The 24,359-nt window shown below is 36.6% G+C and overlaps 2 protein-coding genes across 2 annotated transcripts in view; both read right to left on the bottom strand.

The window, feature by feature from the left end:
• The window catches only part of immp2l (inner mitochondrial membrane peptidase subunit 2), a 116,345-nt gene extending 104,798 nt beyond the window's left edge, over nt 1–11,547 (bottom strand). Inside the window, exons 1-2 of the mRNA XM_052120236.1 lie at nt 11,113–11,547; nt 3,137–3,271 (exon numbers count right to left, since the gene is read on the bottom strand). Coding sequence (XP_051976196.1) covers nt 3,137–3,271; nt 11,113–11,175 — 198 coding nt within the window. The 5' untranslated portion in view covers nt 11,176–11,547. The remainder of the gene's footprint in view (nt 1–3,136; nt 3,272–11,112) is intronic.
• A 3,801-nt stretch (nt 11,548–15,348) lies between these two features.
• Nucleotides 15,349–24,359, bottom strand: part of dock4 (dedicator of cytokinesis 4) — a 103,623-nt gene continuing 94,612 nt past the window's right edge. Inside the window, exons 44-52 of the mRNA XM_052120214.1 lie at nt 23,582–23,665; nt 23,027–23,146; nt 22,798–22,925; nt 22,347–22,467; nt 20,932–21,013; nt 20,673–20,782; nt 20,221–20,296; nt 20,051–20,112; nt 15,349–17,445 (exon numbers count right to left, since the gene is read on the bottom strand). Of these exons, the coding sequence (XP_051976174.1) occupies nt 17,041–17,445; nt 20,051–20,112; nt 20,221–20,296; nt 20,673–20,782; nt 20,932–21,013; nt 22,347–22,467; nt 22,798–22,925; nt 23,027–23,146; nt 23,582–23,665 (1,188 nt within the window). The 3' untranslated portion in view covers nt 15,349–17,040. The remainder of the gene's footprint in view (nt 17,446–20,050; nt 20,113–20,220; nt 20,297–20,672; nt 20,783–20,931; nt 21,014–22,346; nt 22,468–22,797; nt 22,926–23,026; nt 23,147–23,581; nt 23,666–24,359) is intronic.

Raw genomic sequence — 24,359 nt, 5'->3', positions numbered from 1 at the left:
CCATTCTTCCTTCAGCCTTTCAACTGGCAACTTGTCAAGGATAAAAATAACGTCAATGAGTCAAACTTCAAAACCATGAACATTTTTAAAACAATTTGTTTTTCTTTTAACTGTTTTGTGGCAGTATATCAAACAACTTGCGTGTGACGAAGACTTCTCAAGCATGCAAACCGACTACTGAGTTGATACACCAGCATCCAATGAATCATTAAGGGAGATCTCGATGAGCCATTTCACGCTTGCTGGGATAATTGACGGAAATATCTCTTATCTGTCTTTCTATAATAAATTTCTTGACGAGCGCTTCCGCCTAGAGAATTTATCTGTCACAGCTGGGTGCTCTATCTTTTTTTTTTTCAGACACATTTTCTCATTTTGTATTGGTGTCAGCTTACAACATTGTCCATGGAGTGAATTTTTGAAGAACTTGAAGACTATGAACTGCACTGAAACTACACATTATAAGAATTTTTACCTTGTGAATTTCATATATTTTATTATTTATTATTTAATTTAAAATCAGATGATTGCAACATGCACCAATAAAAGTTGAGACAGGCAATTTAAGACTAATAACAAACTGACGAGTTGAAATAAGGCGATGTGTAACATGAGATGTAAAACAGGTGAGGCAATCGTGTCATAGTATATAAGGAGCCTCCAAAAACACCCTAGACTTTCAAGAGCAAGGATCATTTGAGACTTGTCAATTACCCAACAGATGTTTCTGCAAATAATTCAGCATTTTGAGAACAATGTTCCACAAAAACAAATTGGGACGATTTTGGGCATTTCATCCTCTACAGTGCACAAGACAGTTAAAAAATTCAAGCAATCTGGTCAAATCTCTGTGCGTAAAAGGTAAGACAAAAACCACTTCGAATACGCGTGATCTCTGATCCCTCAAACATCACTGCCTTAAAAATATTATTCATTTGTAATCATGTAATCATGAACATGGGCTTGGGATTACTTTAGGAAACATTTGTTAGTCAACACCACTCGCCTCTGCATCCACAAATGCAAGTTAAGACTTTACTATGCAAAGCAGAAGCCGTACATCAACACTGTCCAGAAGCGCTGCTGACTTCTCTGGGCTTGGTCTCATCTTAGATGGAAAGTAGAACAGTGGAACCGTGTTTTCCAACATTTCAAATACTGTTTTGAAAAACAAAGCCGTTGTGTTCTCTGGGCCAAAGAGGAAAAGGACCATCCAAGCAGTTATCAGTGTCAGGTCAAATAGCCAGTGTCTGTATGGGACAGGAGTGTGTCATTGCCCATGGCATGGGTAACTCGCACATCTGTGAGAGCACCATTAATGCAGACAGATGTAAAAATTTTGGAGCAGCATATACTGCCATCCAGCACGTCTTTTCTAAGGATATCCTGGCATTTTCACTACAAACTACAAACTGGCCGAATAAGCAGAGTGCGGGTGCTAGATTGGCCTGCCTGCAGTCCTGACCATCTCCAATTGAGATTGTGTGGTGCATTATGAAGCGCACTATATGGCAACAAAGACCCCATACAACTGTGCAGCTGGAGACCTGGGTAATGTATGAATGTGGGGAAATTCCACTTTTTAAACTTCACAAACTTGTGATTTCAGTGCCCAAATGCTTAATAAGTGTTATTAGATGTCTTACAGTGGTAAACACTCAACTTTTTTGGAGCGTGTTGCAATCATCTGATTTGAAATGACTGTTGTAAAAAAAATATGTTTTTCTTTTTAATTCACAAGGTAAAATATATAATGTGTAGATGTGGTGCTTTCAATATAGCAAATGGTGAATATAATTTACAAATCACTCATTTTTGTTTTTATTAGCATTTTTCAAAGTCACAACTTTTTGGGAATTGGGGTTGTATCACCCTCATGAATTTCTGTCTTCTGTGGTACACAAAATGAGCAGAATGTCTGAGCTGCTCTCTTTCATTCAATGAAAGTGGATGGAGACCAGGGTAGTCCAGCTCCATAAAAATAGGCAATATGACAATATTCCAAGTCTTTTGAAGCCATATGAAAGCTTTATGTGAGGATAAGACTGAAATTTATGTTGTTATTCACTGAAAATGAATTGAAATGATTTTCTGTGCCATTATTAGATGTAGGGCTGCACAATTAATCGAAAAACTAATTGCGATTATGATTACCGCTGCCACAATTATGTAATTGTGAAAATTCAATTTAAGTCTGCTCCTGTTGTGTCAGTGGTTTCTATTTATAACATGTTTTTGCAGCGGTTGAGTATTCTAATTAATTACTAACATGTCCGTTGAGCAATGAAATGGCAATGGCCAATCAGAGCCACTTAGATTAGTCCTCCGTCCTATCTGTAATGACAACAGATCCTAATGCGCAAGTTTTAAACCGTCTGAATGCCCAGAAGCTTGCTTTATGTTCTTGCTCTGTTCACGCAGCACACAAAAATAAACACTGAAGAAACATCACCTGACACTTGAAAATAAGCTGTAGAAAAAGATCGAAAAGCACTTTGTAATTATTTGGGATTCTTTGCATATTGCACTGCTTCCCTTTCATTGTGGTATTAATGCTATTCATGCAACGTTTAGGAAATTTGGTTTGATTTAGCAATCATGTGATAATGTAAGTCCTAAATGTTATTGTATATCATTCATCTTGTGTAACAGAACTGCTCATAAGTTCTTGGTATATAGAAAAGTGTAAAAATGCACTTGCCCATCGTGAGCTGTTAAGAGGTTGATGGGTGGTTGTTAACTAGTCAAAGTCCAAGTCTCTATGATAATATGGTCCCTATATGGCTCTTGTCCCTCCTTCAACGTCTATGGGAATTTTGGTTTCTATGGGAAGTTTGATCACTTAGAAACATAATATAACATCTCTCTTTAATAAGCCGTGTGATTTGAGGTATCATTCATGTATGTAGCACAAACGGTGTGGGATGAGTTATACACCAAAGTTCAATCTTTAGGATTAGGAGTTTGTTCAAAAGTAAAATCTGCGTCACCTGATGTGAACACCACTGTCACCACATGTCTAGACATGTGATCAAACCACTGCACCACAGACCCAACTCGAATTAACTTTCAATGCATCTTTACAAATGTCCAGCTAAACTAGATCAAACCAGAAGACAGATAAAGGATGACATACCTGCATGGAGGCACCTTCCACGCGTGCTACATAGGCGAGACGATCTAAAACAGTCACTGTGACGGGGACGGCTACAAAGAAACCGCTAACAAAAGCTTTCAAGTATCTTCGCCCAAAGCCTGTCTGCGCCATTGCCTGCAAAGAGAGAAGAATAAAAGGAATGTTTTTGAAAATGACTTTGACTTCTTCAAGGAGTTTAGCTAGACAAAATTTTAAGGATTCTTTGACAAAATATCTGGTAATAGCTTCAAGTAAAAAAACAAAAACAAATAAACAAAATAAGGAACCTAACCCATCAACAAAACGTCCAGGTGAGAAAGTCATTGCAAGTGTTCCAGATGTATATTTTCAGTTGATTTGCTGGTTGTATTTAAAGCTTTGTTTCATTAATAATAATTATTAATTGTGCTAAAAATAGTAAAATTGCAAAATATTTCTTCTCAACAGGCTTCATAAGATTTACCCTTTTTCAAAGTCTCTCCAGTGAAAAAGAAAAAAGGATGTTTCAAGAATTTTCTAGGATAAAATAATGATGACTAAAGCGCAAAAAGAGAACAAAAGAACTAAAAACACATCAAAACAAAGACAGCTGTGGAAGAGAAGAGCATCACAGATTAAAACTACACTTAGCTATGTGGCCCTTTAGCATTAACCATCTTGTTTGAAACAAATTGGGAAGTTAAGTGAGGGCCAGGTGAGGTCAGAGAGAAAAAACATCTTAAAAAGTAACCAATTAAATAATGATTATCTTGCCACTGCAGTAATTGCACCTTGCTAAGGCCTTCTGTGGGAACATTGCTGAAGTATAAATGTAGAAAACCCAAAGCATAGGGCAGAAAATCCATCCAGGCATAGAAATTGGATCTGACAAGACCATGCTTGATCTAATACTATTAATTGGCAGTGTAATACTTGATTTTGAGGTACACAAAATACAGGTGCATCTCATTTATTTTACAGAGTTTGTTAGAGTAAAAAAAAAAAAGGTGCAGAACAGCATGTAGTACTTTTCCAAAAAAGACCTCAAGGTTTCCTCCAGCAACTTTGCAGATTTACTGGTAAGCACTTGGAAAAAAGTCTTGAAGCTATTAGCTCAAAGGAGGGCTTTCAAAAGGCTCAAAAAAGAGGAGACTACAACAACCTGGCAGAGGATCTGTGAGTGAAATGGATGTAGGGTGAAAAAAAAGTGCTGAGTGAATCAGAACTCTGTGCAGAATTTGTCAAGGTGGCACTGCTGCGAGTCAAATGCAGCTCAAGCAAGGAAAATTATATTATATTATATTATATATATATATATATATATATATATATATATATATATATATATATATATATAAAATACTCCTGAGGTCACAATTTTTTTTCTTTACAAAACATTTATCAAATTAACATTAACGCACATTAAATTACTGCCACAACTATTGACAAGATTTTAGAAAGGCTGCATTACCTACAATAGTAGCATAAAACAATGCCTAAATACCTATTTGGTTCTCGGTTAACATGAACAAATAGCTTTCGATACCTAGAATCCCAAATATGATGATTCCCTTTGAGGGACCACCATTTTTTAAAAATGAAAATTATTTATTTATTTCATTAAAAAGTCTTCCAAAAATAGTTCTTTTTTTTGTATTAAGTGTATAGTTTCCTTACAATCTTATTTTCCCTATTTATGTTTGTATAACCTTAAAAGTAAAAAAAATTATTCAATTTAGATGTACAGTATTTGCATAGTGCTTTCACAATAAATATTATTCCAAAACAGCTTCACAAAATGAAAATAAGCCACAACACAACAAAATTAGCCACAACGTAATGAAAATAAGCAACAACACAATAGAAACAACCCACAACACAATGAAAATAAGCCACAACACAATGAAATTAAGCCACGACACAATGAAATTAAGCCACGACATAACAGAAAAAAGCCATAACACATCAAAATTAGCCACAACACAATAGAAACAACCCACAACACAAATGGAAACAACCCACAACACAACAAAATTAAGCCACGACATAACAGAAATAAGCCACAACACATCAAAATTAAGCCACAGCAACACAGAACACATAATGGAAATAATCGAAAACACAACATAAACAGCCACAACACAACAGAAAGGACAAAACACAACAAAATTAAGCCACAACACGACGGAAATATGCAACAACAAAAAGGAAACAAGTCACAACACAATGGGAATAAGCCACAACACAACACAATTAAGTCACTACACACCAAAATAAGTCACACACAAAAAAAAGCCACAGCACATTGGAAATAGCCCAAAATACAACAAAATTAAGCCACGGCACAATTAAATTAAGCTACAGCACAAAAGAACGAAACCATAACACAACGGAAATAAGCCACAACACAACGGAAATAAGACACAACACAACAAAATTATGCTACAACACAACAGAAAAGACCCAACACAACGGAAATAAGCCACAACACAAAGGAAATAAGACATAACACAACAAAATTATGCTACAACACAACAGAAAAGACCCAACACAACAAAAATAAGCCACAACACAAGAAGTGTCTTTTTGAATATACTGTAAATTGATCTGATCCCTTTGGAAATGTTGATTAAATTCTGGCAGAAACCCAACCAGCTACGTATGCATTGTCCAGAGAACTTCAGGACAAATAAGGACATATTTTTATTTTCTGATAATTTTGTTTTATTGTGGCTCAATTCTATAGTGTTGTAGCTTATTTCCATTGTGCTGTGGCCTTTCCATTGAGTTGTGAGCTTTGATTTGCTTTGCTAATTTAGTTGCAAAGCAACTAAACTATTACCATCGTAATAATGTCAAATAAAAAAAAGAACTATTTATTTTAATTTTCCACAGACACCCCACATCTCATAGGTGTGTAAAGTGGAGCATCTTATAGTTTATTCTTAAAAATAGGCAGATGGGAGAATCTAGGACTGGTGCTAGGTGATCAAAAGAAGGCTTCTAGTTTATTTTTCATCAAAGACTCCTTTCAAATTCTCTCTTCAATTTTAAAACAGCTGAGAGCATTTGCCACAACTTTAAAGGCATAGTTAACACAAAAATAAAAATGTGGCCATTAATTACATTACCAAACCTGTTTGAATTTCTTTCTTCTTTGAAACACAAAGGGAGATGTCAGGCATGTAAGTCTCAGTCATCTTTCACTTTCATTGCATTTAGTCCCTTCTATTCTTCCTAACATATCCTTTGTGTTCCACAGAAGAAAGAAATTCATATTGGTTTGGAACAACATGGAACATTTTTATTTTTAGGTGAACTATTCAACATAGATGTATTTCTTTGTAGCTTTAGCCCAATTAAATATCTGTTTTCTTCACTTGAAAGCAAAACGCCACTATAATAATACCTAGGTGACCATTCCACACAGCTGCAAAATGGTGCAAGGTGGTCTCGTGCCAGCACAACAGATTCCTCATGTGCATACGGTTTATATCTTTAAAACTCTTTATCCTATGAGAACTGCTGTCAAATGTGCTACCTGTGAAATGCAAAGCTGTAGCCTAACACATTTATTTATGCATACCTGAGCAAAACCATTTTAATTGCACCAGTCATCAAATATGTCCAAAAGTGTTTATTTAACTTGCTGTTGTAGTATGAAACAGCAATGACAGCTCTTCTACCTCGGCAAGGTAGTTTTAAGATTCCTTGATGCATGAGCCTAATGTCTTCTGCATTTTATTAGTGAATTTCAAAACAATGTGCTCACAGACCAAATCTGATTAAAATGTCTCATGTCTGCACCTGCAAATATGTTTTTTAGCAAGAATGCTTGACCGTTAGTTTGCAGCGTGAGAGTAATGTGAGATTAATGATGTGCTCTATACCACCAGACAAAAGAATGGGACAGAGTCTCTTTTACCAAGTTCTACTAGAATTATTTTATTTTCATTAACCTGATAAAATGACCAGCATAGTTGGTCACCAGAATATGTTGTGTTTTGGATGCTGGTGTACAGCACTCTTAACTTTTAAAAATGAGAAAGACCATGTTGGTCAATAGAGCACAACAGCGCCCACCCACTTTTTCAGCCGTGTCTGTTCCGGAAATATTTTTCCCATTCATTTTTCCTGTTGACTTTTCGAAAAATCTTTCATAAAAGAGTTCTAAACAATGAACAAAACCAACCAGCTCTGAGGTGAATCACAACATTACAAACTTTGATTTGAAGCAAAAAAGTATTTGAAAGTAAGACAAAAAGACAAAGGTACAACAATGTGTACTTACTGTCTTTCATGGGGGCACGGACTACAATCCCATAAAGCAATGGAAATTGTGTCATAGAATAAAAACAACATGCATATATAAAACTATTGATTTTAGGTTGTTGATTTCAAGTATTGAAACAATATATTTTAAGTTTATTGCAAAATATTTGGATATTTACAAATATATAAGTAGTTTAAGGTTGAGAGACATCGACTCGATTACGTCATTCACAGTGCATCATGGTAGTGCGGGGTTCCTCCAAAGGCACATTTTGCAGGCTTGGTTGCATTTACATTTACATTTATGCATTTGGCAGACGCTTTTATCCAAAGCGACTTACAGTGCAATTATTACAGGGACAATCCCCCCAGAGCAACCTGGAGTTAAGTGCCTTGCTCAAGGACACAATGGTGGTGGCCGTGGGGTTAGAACCTGTGACCTTCTGATTAACAGTTACGTGCTTTAGCCCACTACTCCACCACCACTCCCACTTGGCTGCGGTTCTCTGATTAGTAAAGCTTTCTCTGCTGGACCATGGGTAATGTAGTTGTTTACAGTGAATTCAGCCATCAAACAATGAAGTTTGCAGACGGATGGCTTCAACTGAAGCATAGACCATCAATAAACAACCTCGGAGCTCAAGGTAGGCCAGTCTTTAAAGGTTTATAAGCTGTCGTTGAAAATCAATTCATCTATGGAAAAAATTTATGGGATTTTTACTTCTGGAACCAGCGCTCTATACCCCATAAGAAAGAAAAAACACAAATGAAATCTATTTAATATTTCATTTGTTTCTCCTAAATAGCAATAAAATTGAACTGAGATCAATAAGACTTTTGCTTAAGCCTCCTGCCTCTCCGATTTTTCTTCTGAGGAACAGACCCCAGTAATCTCCCTTTTAGTTCACTTAAAATTCTCTCATCATTTACTCACCCTCATGCCATCCCAGATTTGTATGAATTTATTTCTTCAGCAGAACACAAACAAAGATTTTTTTTAAGAATATTTCAGCTCTGTAGGTTCAAACGATGCAATTAAATGGTGGCCAGAACTTTGTAGCTCCAAAAAGCACATAAGTGCAGCATAAAGGTAATCCATACAAATCCAGTGGTTAAATCAATATCTTCAGAAGTGATATGATAAAAGTGGGTGAGAAACAGATCAATATTTAAGTCTTTTTTTTTTTTTTTTACAATAACTCTCCACTTTCACCTTCAGATGTGAAAGTGAAACTAAACAGGCACTACATGTGACTTTCAGATGTAAATGCGAAAGTGAAAATAGAGATTGTAATAAAGGACTTGATTGTGTTCTGCAAAGAAAGTCATACACATCTAGGATGGCATGAGGGTGAGTAAATGAATAAAGAATTTTCATTTTAGGATAAACTATCCCTTTAAGTCTCCTAAACAATAAAAGAGCATGCCAATGAGAATTCAAATTAACCTTCACTAAACAGAATACAGCAGTCTGGAAATGTGTGCTGGTTTAAGTTGGTCTTTGCAGCAGGGTAGTCTAGAACTGAAGACTCTGCAACTTCACATTCATGGTGTTATGGCTTTGAACTTTTTCATTATTCTTGAGCATAATGACTCCACCAGGGCAGCTGTTAATTAAGTAACCTAGAAACTAAATCCAGCTCCCACATGGGGGACTGACCTCTTTTCATTGCAATGTCTTCACGTGCTGGCATTACTTGATATCTACTGTATATAGCAAACACTGTGACACTGATCTTTACTCTTGAACTAACTATGATGTGCAGTAAAACATTTATGTGCTTTAGCCATACAACAGATGTGCCTCAAAACCTATCGAGCTGCCTACCTAAACAGCCTTTTTGGGCTGATATACACTCACCTAAAGGATTATTAGGAACACCACACTAATACTGTGTTTGACCCCCTTTCGCCTTCAGAATTGCCTTAATTCTACGTGGCATTGATTCAACAAGGTGCTGAAAGCATTCTTTAGAAATGTTGGCCCATATTGATAGGATAGCATCTTGCAGTTGATGGAGATTTGTGGGATGCACATCCAGGGCACGAAGCTCCCGTTCCACCACATCCCAAAGATGCTCTATTGGGTTGAGATCTGGTGACTGTGGGGGCCATTTTAGTACAGTGAACTCATTGTCATGTTCAAGAAACCAATTTGAAATGATTCGAGCTTTGTGACATGGTGCATTATCCTGCTGGAAGTAGCCATCAGAGGATGGGTACATGGTGGCCATAAAGGGATGGACATGGTCAGAAACAATGCTCAGGTAGGCCGTGGCATTTAAACGATGACCAATTGGCACTCAGGGGCCTAAAGTGTGCCAAGAAAACATCCCCCACACCATTACACCACCACCACCAGCCTGCACAGTGGTAACAAGGCATGATGGATCCATGTTCTCATTCTGTTTACACCAAATTCTGACTCTACCATCTGAATGTCTCAACAGAAATCGAGACTCATCAGACCAGGCAACATTTTTCCAGTCTTCAACTGTCCAATTTTGGTGAGCTCTTGCAAATTGTAGCCTCTTTTTCCTATTTGTAGTGGAGATGAGTGGTACCCGGTGGGGTCTTCTGCTGTTGTAGCCCATCCGCCTCAAGGTTGTGCGTGTTGTGGCTTCACAAATGCTTTGCTGCATACCTCGGTTGTAACGAGTGGTTATTTCAGTCAAAGTTGCTCTTCTATCAGCTTGAATCAGTCGGCCCATTCTCCTCTGACCTCTAGCATCAACAAGGCATTTTCGCCCACAGGACTGCCGCATACTGGATGTTTTTCCCTTTTCACACCATTCTTTGTAAACCCTAGAAATGGCTGTGCGTGAAAATCCCAGTAACTGAGCAGATTGTGAAATACTCAGACCAGCCCGTCTGGCACCAACAACCATGCCACACTCAAAATTGCTTAAATCACCTTTCTTTCCCATTCTGACATTCAGTTTGGAGTTCAGGAGATTGTCTTGACCAGGACCACACCCCTAAATGCATTGAAGCAACTGCCATGTGATTGGTTGATTAGATAATTGCATTAATGAGAAATTGAACAGGTGTTCCTAATAATCCTTTAGGTGAGTGATATATATATATATATATATAGGTCTGTAAAGTCTAGTTTCCTTTGCACAGCTTACACAGTGTTCACCGGGCATTTAAATGCTTATGGCAAGGCTCAGTACAGTAGCATTCACTCTAGATTATAAAGTATGTATAAACTATAATACACATATAAAGAACGGTCGTATTGGCCGTAGTGTCGCGTCTTGCTTTTTACTCGCCACGAGCGTAGAATTTTTAAGACACGTGTTCAAGTATTAAAAACTTGTATCGAAACACCAAGAACTGTCCCTAGGAGCTCAAAATGATGTAGTTAGCTCGCTACATTTAGAAATTCAGCCTCTGAACTCTGTCTAAGGCAAACTACAATTAGCCATAACATTAGTAAATGCACAGTGTCGTTGTCCTTTTCTTACATCATCCTTGCTTCTTGCCATTTTTAACTGAATATAATTCTACGTGAATTCGCATAATTTCACGGGTAAATTCACGTGGTTTAGCTTGTATAGCTACCATGCTGTATTGACAGGTCACACTACTACTGTAAACAAGGGCAAACAGGGGGCGTGTAATGGACTTCATAATACATGGTCAAAATAACATACAGGTACACATGTCTCGCATAACATAGCACTTTAAATTAATGAATGACCATGATCTCCAGGACTCACCGACTGTCTTTTATGTATGTGCTGTCGCTCCGTCCAGTACGACACGAAGGGCGCTTCTGACATGGTCCTAAAGCCCTCCAAGTCCACAACGCACAGGAATATACATTTTGAACGAGTAGGAATTTGATTGAAAGACGAAAGAGATTGTATTAGAAAATATTGTGTGAGTACTACGTTATTGTTATTCTAAATTGTACCCTTGCAAAAAAATTGTAAAAAATAAAATAAAATACTATAATGTATTAGCGCCATATAAAGAGGCTGTGAAAGATAGATTTACCATTCTAGTCAGGTTTTGTTAAACAAGCGTCATTTAAGCACAAGGAACAAATATCTTTGTAAATATAGCAAATACAGCTGAAATGACTTCCCACTCGCAGTTCTCCCCTTTCTTTTAAATCCAGCATTTTGAGCACATTTGGTGTGTTTCAATTCAAATGCTGCATGCTAGGTTGGATGCTTTTTTTGAAGGCTGCAGTATACTGAGTGTCCTCCTTTAAACAAGCCTCGTTTAAACTAGACGGCCTTCCTAAGACAAACGGAAACAGAACGTAACATGGTTGCTATGACAGCACGCTACTCACACTTTAGGAGAGTTATAATGATGTAAAGAGAAAAGAAAGTAGATTTTACAGGTGTGCTTTAAGTTAATACTATATTTTAATTATATTTTCTGCACCATCTACTGAGGTACTTCAACTTGGGAATTAACATTCCTTGCATTTGAACATCATATTTACGGGCAAATTGGCGTACATTTTTTTCGACATTTCTGATGAAGCAAAGAATTGTGGGTTGTGAGTGCCCACAAAGCAAACACCTCATGCATCCTCCGAATTCCCGTGAAAGAAGGTCACATTCAAAGGCTGCATTCAAAGTGTCCTACTCACTTTTCTGAAACAAGACAGCCTCGATGACGTTTGCGGCCGAAAAATGTGACCTCCGGAGGATGCAGCTTTCCAAACGAGACACAGCCAATGTCTCCTCAGCTCTTGAAAGATTATGGGGTATTAAAAGTGTCCAGTTGATCCGCACTTTAGAATCTCGCCGGAAATAATAGATTATCTGGGTGTTTCTTGTTTACTGCTTCATGAGGATTTGAACATACTACTCCGTTGGCATACTGTTTTTGGAATATTATAAATTTGGGAAGTATGGATATTTGGACACTGCTTTACAGTCTGTTTGGTGGGTTGTATTGTTGTGTAAATTTGTGTTGATGGTTGACTTTCCAAAACATTTCAGTAGGACCTTAGAATAATAGTAGAGATAATTATTTATTTCAGCTTTTATTTCTTTCATCACATTCCCAGTGGGTCAGAAGATTACATACACTTTGTTAGCATTTGGAATCATTGCCTTTATATTGTTTAATTTGGGTCAAACATTTTGGGGAGCCTTCCACAAGCTTCTAACAATAAGTTGCTGGAATTCTGGCCCATTCCTCCAGCCAGAACTGGTGTAACCGTGTCAGGTTTGTAGGCCTTCTTGCTCGCACACGCTTTTTCAGTTCTACTCACAAATTCAGATTGAGGTCAGCGCTTTGTGATGGCCATGCCTTTGTTGTCCTTAAGCCATTTTGCCACAACTTTAGAGGTTTACTTTGGGTCATTGTCCATTTGGAAGACCCATTTTTGACAGAGCTTTAACTTCCTGGCTGATGTCGTGAGATGTTGCTTCAATGTATCCACATAATTTTCCTTCCTCATGATGCCATCTATTTTGTGAAGTGCACCAGTCCCTCCTGCAACAAAGCACCCAACAACATGATGCTGCCACCCCCATGCTTCATGGTTGGGATGGTGTTCTTTGGGAAGCCTTACCCTTTTTCCTCCGAACATAACGATGGTCATTATGGCCAAACAGTTCAATTTTTGTTTCATCAGACCAGAGGATATTTCTCTAAAAAGTAAGATCTTTGTCCCCATGTGCACTAGCAAACTGTAATCTGTCTTTTTTATGGTGGTTTTGGAGCAGTGGCTTCTTCCTTGATGAACAGCCTTTCATGTTATGTCGATATAGGACTCGTTTTACTGTGGATATAGATACTAGTATACCCGTTTACTCCAGAATCTCAAAAAAAAGTGCAAAATTAATTTGCACTTTTCGCACCAAACTACATTAATCTCTAGATGGAATGCATCTCCTTCCTGAGCGGTATGATGGCTGCGTGGTCCCATGGTGTTTATAGTTACATACTATTATTTGTACAGATGAATGTGGTATCTTCGGGCATTTGTAAATTGCTTCCAAGGATGAACCAGACATTTGGAGGTCCAAAAATTTTTTTCTGAGGTTTTGGATGATTTCTATTGATTCTCCCATGATGTTTAGAAAAGAGCCACAGAGTTTGAAGGTAGGCCTTAAAATACACCCAGAGGTACACCTCCAATTCAGTGCACCTTCTATCAGAAGCTAATTGTCTAAAGGCTTGACATAATTTTCTGGAATTTTCCAAGCTGCTTAAAGGCATATAGTTATCTTAGTGCATGTAAACTTCTGACCTACTGGAATTGTGATAGTGAATTAAAAGTGAAATGATCTGTCTGTAAACAATAGTTTGAAAAATTACTCATGTCATGCACAAAGTAGATGTCCTAAATAACTTGTCAAAATAATAGTTTGCTAATATGAAATCTGTGGAGTGGTTAAAACATGAGTTTTAATGACTTCAACAAGTGTCTGTAAACTTCGGACTTCAACTTTAGTTTTACATATACTTGTTGCATGGTATTTACGCAGTACTCCATACTTAAGTTAACATTTAAACTTACCTTCCAATGATTAATATGGAATTGCCTTCAAACAGTGTAAGAGACCATTGCAAATGGTCTAAGGGTTGATTGCAGTCTTTAAGTACCAGTCAACTGAAGACATATTTTAGCATCTTCAAAGTAGTCACACACTGCCTAGAATTTGCAGACATGAACTCTTGACATTTTCACAACCAACTTCTTGAGGTATCACCCTGAGATGCTTTTTAAACAGTATTGAAGGAGTTCCCATCTATGGTGGGCACTTATTGGCTGCTTTTCTTTATTATTTGGTCCAAGTCATCAATTTCAAAAAATAATTTTTAGATACAATTTTAGTTTTATAATAAAATTAATTAAAATGATGGCACAATTATATTTTTGTCTACAAAACTAATTTCAAACATTTAAGCATACACTTTCAGATCAAAAGATTTTTAACATCATGAGAAACATTTCATTCAAATGTTTCAAAAATTTTGACCGGTAGTCTTCATAAAAACAGAAAACCCACATTTTACATCAATGAACCTTTATTTGTTTGATGGTTAATATTCAACATTTACAAATAAAAACTTTAGTTGCAACATTCAAAGCTATGAACTGGATACATTTTCATATAAACACCTTTTGTACAAAATTTGTAACACAGGCTATATGGAATACTTTCATCCCATCATATGATATAAAGTACAACTTTACAAGTTCAAAAAATTGAACAGAAAGAGTATAATACATAAAATAGGAGAGTGAGAGGAGAGAAAACAGGAGAGGAAAAATACAAGTGCAGCTAGAGCTGAAGTCCTGCGAATTAACAATTGGCAATCTATTAAAATTACAAAACATGATTGCCTAAAATGAGCCATGGGAATATGGGAACATATTGTAGCTGCAAAGCCAATAATAAAATAGATTACAAACAAATAATTTACAGTGCCCATCTGTATTGATATTTTGTAATCATTCCATTGGAACGCCACTTTTGAATGTTTTAGGTTGGCAAAAAATACAGCACTTTGTATTTTCACACAGAACATAAATTTTGTTCCAAAAAAGTAACTAAACAATAAAATCACGTGGGGATTTTTTTGTGATATGTGAACAATTTCATCACATATAAACTATTTCAATTGTCCAGTCGTGATCAACAAATGGCGACCTCAATTCACAAAGGCTGATTTCTACTGGTGTTCTTCTGTGCAATTTTTGAAGCTTCATATATATATATATATATCTCTCAAATAGGCATAATTCAATATTCATTTAAAGAATTGTGGGCTTTCAGGTTGGCAGTGAAAAAGCTGTTTCTTACCATTGATTAAGATTATATGATATGTGGCAATTTAAAAAAACAATTTCCAACATTAACATCTTTCTTTTAATTAAACTGAATCAGATGTTTCTGAATTTGATGTTTTCACTAATAACTTTGAAGCAGACACTTGCTGCACAAGTACGCTTTGTTAGCAGTTTTTTTGGGGGCGGGGTGTTTCAGTGGTAGTACAAATTACATTGTACATGTAAAAGATAAAAAGGAGTAAGGATTTATTTAGTTACTTTGATGAAAATGATGCATAAAATTTATCCGAATTCCTTTTTAGAATAAAGAAAAAAAACATAATCTCTTTATCTTTGTGTTTGATCAGTCCAAATAAGAAAGTCCAAATTTAATCTCTAATCTTAATGCGAAAAGTCCTATCAGATTTCAAATTGAAAAGACCATTTTGACAATCTACCCAATAAAGGCCTAGTTTAGAAATAATTGCAGTAGGCCAACCTGATATGAGACTAGGCTGCAGGGGAAACTCATTTCAGAACTAGAGGATGTTTTATATTAAGTTTATATCACTCTCTGCAAACTACTACGGTTATATTGCTTTGTACTGCTCATGCCCCATGCAGTCTTGATCTATGCCTCTGCACACAGTTTAAGAAACACATTGTTGAGCACTAGCAGTTATGCTAATTTCAGTTAAGCTTTCCTAACTACTCTCACTGACAAAGTTAATACTGCTTGCATCTTTGGCACAATACTCGCAGACCACACAATTTCATCACATGGCACATTTAACGGTCAGGCAGTTTCGGTAGATACGAGGCTACATTAAAATAAAAAGAACACTAAGAAATATGTAGCACCTTTTAGCCATTCCAGAAAGTACAAAGCAGATAAAATGAGATGCAGGTCTTGCTGCACACCTCAGTTTATGTAAGAGTAGTGTGAAAAGAAATGCTGTACAGACACTGAATTTGTACTTCTATCAAAAATACCTTGCTAGCAATAGGTTTCAGAGCTCTCTAAATGGGATATGGACCTGCCAGATCTTCAGATTTTGCTGAAAATTACATGCCATTTCAAAGCGTACATAATCTCTTCATGGCTTTTCTAATACATTGACATTTCCAGCTGTATATGCATGTCAGAGAGACAGTGAGATGTCTAGTTCAGTCCAGTTCAGCTTAGGTGAGAGTGTGATACATACGACTGAACTAGAGGTAACTCACCATCTAAAAGGGCCATTAACAAAATAGTCACCAAAGCACTATATATGCAACCGTAAAATAAAATTGTGATTCTATATATAATATCAAAGCATTGAAATAGCAAAATATCAATGATCGAAATAAGCACATTCTGTTTTCCTTTCCTCTTGTGGCGAAGAAGGTAGCTCACTAACGCAAGATGCAAGAGCTGTCTGCTCACAGGAGCTGGGTTCGTATCCAGCTTGGCACATGTCCTGATCAAGTTCCCCTTCTCTCTCTTCCACTTTCCTGTCTGCCTCTACTGTCCTGTAAAGCCTAGGGTAGCTTCGTTTTTTTTGCTTGCCATTATGTTTCACGCATGGTCGAGCATTGAAGACTTTTGAAGTCTTCTCAATTGACTGTGAGTCCGTACTGACCTGTTCAGAGGATCTGAATCCATGTCGTGGATAGTTCGTGTAGACCCTGCTGATGACGAAAGTTCCGTAACACGCAAAAGACTGAAAAAGCCTTCCAAAAATATTGAAAAATACTAAATGACAAAGTAAAAGGTAAATGTACCTTCTTGCTTTTGAAATTGCCAGTTATGATACATAAACTGGCCTACAGTAATTTTGCAATGAGATACTGCAAAAAAAAAGAGAAGAAAAGAAGTAGTCCCAGTTTTTCCCATAAAAGTAATCCCATTGACATGCTACAGCTGGGAGACCTTTCTGGGGGTGGGCCGGTGGCGAGGTTCTGAATTAATTCGCTGTGTGCGATTCAGCTGGGGTTTTGCGGTCAGACTGGGGTTGTCAGTACTGGGCGGCACTGACAGACTGTGGGGAAGTGGTGTCGCCCGGCGGGGATTGTTCCGTTCGTAGACACTGTAGGGCGGAGGGGTCTTGCTGCCACGGCGAATGGGCACCTCTGTGGGAACAGCGGGGGGCAGAGGAGGGTCGGGTTGCGTGAGGTCGATCCCGCAGGTTTCAGAGACACTGCAGCGGCTGAGGGAGGAGATGCCACTGCTGTAGCTGCCAGAGCGGGCAGGTGAGTGAGATGCCAGGCTCCCCATCGGCAAGCCGTCAGTTGGGGAGGGCGTGAGGGGTGGGACCATTGACTGCAGAACAAAATTCAAGGGCAAAATTCATGATGAAACATGATGTTAATTGTAAATATTTAGATCATGTGGTAACATTATACACTGATTAGCCACAACATTAAAACCACCTGCCTAATATTGTGTAGGTCCCCCTCATGCCGCCAAAACAGTGACAATAGCATTCTGAGATGATATCCTTCTCACCACAGTTGTACAGAGCGGTTACATGAGTTAACCATAGACTTTGACAGTTTGAACCAGTCTGGCCATTCTCTGTTGATCTCTCTCATCAACAAGGCATTTCCATTCGTAGAACTGCCGCTCACTGGATGTTTTTTTTTTGGCACCATTCGGAGTAAACTGTAGAGACTGTTGTGTGTTAAAATCCCAGGAGATCAGCAGTTACAGAAATACTCAAACCAGCCCATCTGGCACCAACAATGATCCATGTGATTATTTAATCAGCTAATCGTGTGGCAGCAGTGCAGTGCATAAAATCATGCAGATACGGGTCAGGAGCTTCAGTTAATATTCACATCAACCATCAGAATGGGGAAAAAAAATTATATCAGTGATTTGGACCGTGTCATGTTGTTGGTGTCTGGTTTGAGTATTTCTGTAACTGCTGATCTCCTGAGATTTTCACACACAACAGTCTCTAAAATTTACTCAGAATGGTGCTAAAAACAAAAACCAACCAGTGAGGCAGTTTTGTGGATGAAATGCCTTGTTGATGAGAGTGGTCAACAGAGAATGGCCAGACTGATTTGAACTGACAGAGTCCCTGGTAACTCTATTTATATCTCTGTACAGAGATAACCACTCTGTACAATTGTGGTGAGACAAATATCATCTCTGAATGCTATTCTGAAATGCGAGTTAGTGCTGTTTTAGCAGCATGAGGGGGACTTACACAATATTAGGCAGGTGGTTTTAATGTTGTACCTGATCGGTTCATAATGCATAACACATCAATAGTTCATGTGTATCCAAATATGAACATACAGTGGCCCCAAAAAGAATACACCTCTTATATGATTAATGTTTTCTGTTTCTGACATTTTTATATTTATTTTTCTTAAAGTCAAGAACTTCTAAGCAGTAAAACTACTTAGAGAATAATTAAAAGCTAAATTGCATGTAGATTGGAACAATCTATTATTATCATTTATTTTTAAAAATGAAGCAGTGAAATTTTTTGTTTAAAAATAATATTCATATTTGAAAACCTTTTTTTCCATCAAATCAAAGGTCAAATGGAGCAACCCAAAGAAATTTCTGGATATTTGTGACTAAAAAATGCAAAAACTTTTTTTTTTACCTTGAAAAGTATGGTTTATGAAAAGTATGAAATAAATGTTTAAATTAGAGCTGTCAATATATATATATATATATATATATATATATATATATATATATATATATTTATTTATTTAATTTTTTTCCTTGAATTTGGTGTTATTTTAGTGCACTTCTATCTTAATTCTGTGGAAGGCTATGTTTGTAAAATATTAATAAAGCATTATATTGTTAATTTTTTTTTCTTTCCTAAGAAGGAAATTAATGCATTTTGACCAAGAAATTATTATATTTAAACTCAAATTTCAGCACTTTCAAAATATGTGATTAATCGCGATTAAATATGAAAAATGAAAGTATAAAGTGCAAGGAAAGTATTTTACTACCTTTAACTTGATGGTTACACCATATGACATTTTGAAAGTTTTTTTTTAAATGCAATAAATGTTTTTCCATAAATGTAGGAAACCAACATGGGCACAAAGAAAATATTTCCACAAACTTGATGCAAGTATGTGATTTAAACTAGATTTTAAAATGGTAATGTTTTAAATGATAAAACAACAGATATACTGGTAAAGATTATGACAAAAAGTACTTGGACTCTTTTTTTCTGTTGTCAAACATTAGTGGAACATGTCAATAGTTAATAGTGACTTCATATATCAGGGTCATACATTTAGAGGGGCTCTGGGCAAAAATGCAACATAAAATGACAAAAATGCCCCCCGAAATTCAAAATGTGGAGGCAAAAAAACAAAACAAACAAAAGCCCTCAAAATTAATAATTTAGTTTTTTTTATTTTTAAAGTCTAATTTAACCTAGTTCTTAATATTCCATTATAATCCTAGTTATACAAATGATGTCATAAAATATATGGATTACATTATCAGTCTTAATGATTTATATTAATGAATCAAAATGGTTACCAAATAATGCTTTCATAAAGGAGGGGGAAAAAAATCAGAAAATATTGCCCCTTAGAGAAAAATATCTGACAAATTCATACACACACAAAAAATTACCTTAGGACTAGTTGGTTAAAAGTAATTGGAAAATAGCTCGAACAAGTGAAGTTAGCTCTGAGAAAAGGTCAAGCATAATTTATTTGCAGACACTTGGCTTGATCTAATGCAATGACAATACAATGTTCATACATTTATCCATGTGGCTTTAGTGTCCGAATTCTCTTTGAGGCCTATATACAGTACAACGGTTGTAATAACAACTATTCTAAACTGTACAGTATATAAGTGCATGGTTCTAGAGCAAATAGAATACGACAGCTAGCACAGAGTAAATTAAGCACAATTAAACACTCACCTTCTGAGGGGACCTTGCTGTTGGCATGGGAGAAAGTGACCTAACATTCTTGCAAAGAGATCCTATTCAACACACACACACAAAGGAAGAAAAAAGCGTGTCATGAATCGATTCATAACCAATTCTGGTATAACTACAAGTGTTATCTCATAGCAGAAATCTGACAATACCCATCTCAGGTGTTGGTAGATTGGTTTCACATCGTGCTAATGCTGTATCCACTGGGATTTGGAATGGAATCATCCTCTGCAAGAGGTAAAAAAAAAAAGAAAAATCGCTTTAATCTGACACACCTGCAATATTGTCTTTCTCTGTAGAAGTTTGCAGAACACTGTGAACTAGACTTTATTTAAAGATAACATGATATCCAAATTAACCTGAACTGAACTTACTTTCTTAAATGTCTATTGCCTTTTTGTGCACGATTCATTAGTGCATGTTATTATAAAAAAAACAAAATTGCATTAAATAAAGTCTACTTTCACCAACTATAAAACATATATTTATATAGTTATTTATTAATAATCATATGGAAGTGATATGCATGTGAAAGTTGTATCATGTTGTCTTTTAAATAGAGGTCATAGAAGCACAACTCTACTACAGGTAGAACTGCACAGACCTGTGTGGGATCCAGCGGGCTGGGAAACATGCCACTGCAGAGTCTGTCCCGTGGAGAGAGACAGGTGTTATCTCTGGAGTGCTTGTGCTTGTCAGACGGCAGTGGAGAGGCTAGTGAAGAGAAACATTTTGTTGAAAAATCCAAAATAACAAAGAAAATGAGGCAATGCTATGAAACAATGGCAATAATGTTGTGGGCCGCTGTAAGCACGGCTTGCTTTCAAGTGCCATATTGCTTATAGTCAATTGACCTCACTTACCTCTATTGCTGGAGGGGGCAGAGCTGTTTACATTGTGTGAACCAGAGTGATTTGAGCTGAGACTTGAGGTAGAAGGACTGGGCTAGAAAAAAAAATAGTGAAATAGTATAACCCTTTAAGATCTCTGGGTGTTTTGAAAGATTTCCTGTTTCAGTGGCATACCCAAAATGAAAGGCTTATGGGTCAATTGTTTGGCATAATTGGAAAGAAAACTTTTCAAATGTTTTAATGATATAGGTTATGATAAATTCTGAGACTATCAGCCAAAGAAACCGCTGAAAAATCACAAAAAAACATTATTTTTCCAATTTGTCATTATACTGTATATCTCAGGGTGTAAATAAGATAGTTTCGAAAAACTGCTTTGTTTTAGTACCAATCATGGCACCTGTAACTGCAATCAAAATTTATAGCATAACAAAAACTATTTATCCTAGTGTCCAAAAAATCTCCAAACAAATCAAACTAAATAATTGTACATAAGAACTAATTACACGTGCAAATAAAACAATGACTAAAGGTATGCTCTCTCTCCAAAGCATGTATGAATGAGTAATGAGATCTCATTCAGTTCTATTCTGTGTCATTTGAGTCATAATTAAGTCTGTGTCATGTACTTGGCGCCATCACCTGGTGGCCATATGTAATTAGAGTGAACTATCCTATATTTATATGACTTCCACCTCTGGTTGCAGCGATCTGAATCCTAATACTATTAGTTTAGTGTTCCATGACATTGGACAACATACTGCATAATTTCCGATGAAGTCATATCATCCAGGAAAGTTACATTGGGATTTGTGTGGATTATCTAATGATGTATGCATCCAATTATGTTGTGTGTGTGTGGGCTCGTTTTAAAGATTATTGCCTCCTCTAAGTCATGGTATGTGATATTTTATGTTCTAATTATTTTTTGTGAAGTTCTTTGTGGAAACAACACCTTTTACATGTAACATGTATGAGGCAGATGTAATGTTTTATACTTTGCTATTACTCGCTATATTTTTGTCTGTGAATAAAACAAATCTGATTTTCTACTCTTTGAGAGATTTCCAACAACATATGTAACATGGCTATTTAATCAGTTTGATGTTTTTACTGATTACAATAAAATGTGCAGTGCAAAATTATTCATAAATTATCAAAACGGAACACTTCTGATTTGTCTGCAAATTTCAAAGCACTTATTCAGTTTTGGTCATAATGCCTACATGCATTGTAAAGCTTGAATTTGTACAGCTTCAAAACTTTAAAATGATACCTATTTTGTGTTGATCAAGACTGTAGTTATTAATATTTTGAGTATATTTTTCTCTTTGGGCCCATCCAAGCTTAAAGGCAGAAATGAATTAAACATGTAAATTAATAATGTAACTAAAATATTGCAGTTGTTGTTCCATTGGAATTCTCACCTGCATGTTGAAGACCTCATCTGAGCTCTCTGATTGGCCGGTGATGTTGCTCACTTCATTTGAGGCCTGTGATGACAATGAGGATGAGGAGTATCTGTTGACGGCTGGATAGCTGAGAGGACTATAAGAGAAGTGAAAGACACAAGAGCAACAAAGTGAGGAACAATTCAGCACACGTGTGGGTGTATCTTGAACTGCCAATTGAAAAAACTTGATATACTGTATGAACATCCCAAAATCACAACTACTTGGCTGGGATTTGATCTGTATAAAACACACAGTTAATCCAACTTTTCACATGACAAACAAGTAGGTAGTCAGTATATCTATCTTTTTCTTCCTGCCCCTATGTGTCTCTGATTTTAAAGCATTTTATCTTATGTCTCAATAATCCTAATAAAAACCCAAACAAGGAACATATTACCAACAGTCTAGTTAACATGACACAAACCTTCGTCTTGCCACGATTCTGCCTCCCTCTGGGCTGATGGTATTAGGTACAGGGGTCCTACAGGTGCGTGGACTGCCATTGGCTAAATGCAATGGACTAACTCGTACGTAAGCAGGAAACTCTTGCGGCTGAACAACAAAATACACAATTTTTTAGACCCTGGTTCACAATTTCTCGTTGAAAACGTAATACCAGCATTTTGTAAAAATAAAAGTGTATGCAAACATACTTGAATTCCCAGACTGGAGCGCATTACATGAAATTGGTCTACAAGCTTTTTATGTAATGGCTTCATATCCTGCGGGACGAATTTCTCGTGCACTGCCAAACCAAATTCCAAAATATGGGCCTGTTTGTAGACAGAATTTTTTTATTGATATTAGAACAAACAAAACATTTACATACAGTACACAAAAATAGAGTTTTTTATTTGAGTACCTTTTTACATAACTAAAATGTTTGACACTTTTTAATTAAGATTAAAACGTTTTTGAAGGAATTTCCATGACTTTTCCAGTAATTTGTGATTGCTAAGGATTAAATGATTTTAATTCAGACCAATTTGCTAATGAATCATTTGCGAAAAGGTCTGATCAATAATTAATTGAAAACAAATGTAAAAGAACAATTCATTCCCCAATCGAACATCACTACGGATTGAGAGCACATTACTCTGCAGTCTGCACAAACTCATTATCAGCCGAATTGAGATATTTAAACATTTTACAGTAGAGCATAACAAGAAAAATGTATATAATAAACATTATTAAAACCATTGTAGTACCTGTTCAAACATCAGTTCCCTAAGACGAGTAATTTTTTCTCCGTCCTCTGGATGATTTGCGATGTAATCTTTCGCAAAGAATGCCTGCAAGAAAACATGCATAAAGCGACCAGTCAATAATTTGTATTTAGTCAAATGAAAGCTTCACACCGTGTCCTAGCTAGAAGCTACACACTAAAGTGACACAGAACACGTAAAAAGTATATTTTCCATATATTTGTTCTAACTAGCTGTGATCACGAGAAGTGACATTTTGTCGATCGTTTGGTTTCTATTTCTTGGGTGTTGCATGGGCAGCCCTGCCCACTCTTGCTTCTCATAAGTACATTTAACATCAATTATGTTCTTATTGGTTGTGACTGTGCCACATCGTGCAGCAGTTTTGCGTTCAGTGTGGAATGCACCTGATCTTGTCTGGTTAGGATACAGTATTACTTTCAAGGAAATCTGGGTTAATAAATAAACCCACACAATCTAATACTGTAAAATTCACTTCATGTCTCCAAGCCATTTCTGTGCTGTTATCCTGCACTCCATTTATGTAAATGACCACATTGCCTCAATATATATGTGTCAATAAACAAACTAATTTTGTAAACTGCGGAAAATGCGGCAGCATATACCAGACAATCGTTTCCCGGTTTTTGACTATTCAGATATTTTGCTGGACATTTTAGTCAGAGGCGCAGCTGTGTTAAGCGTGCTATGAGACACAGGTGAGGGAAGCAAGCCGGCGCACTTGTCAAGCTTGTACAGTGCGGCTTTCAAACAGCAATGC

Source organism: Xyrauchen texanus, chromosome 46 (genome assembly GCF_025860055.1).
Source record: "Xyrauchen texanus isolate HMW12.3.18 chromosome 46, RBS_HiC_50CHRs, whole genome shotgun sequence".
Lineage (NCBI taxonomy): Eukaryota > Metazoa > Chordata > Actinopteri > Cypriniformes > Catostomidae > Xyrauchen > Xyrauchen texanus.
The sequence above is the reverse complement of the archived record's forward strand: the minus strand, read 5'-3'. Positions and strand labels throughout refer to the sequence as shown.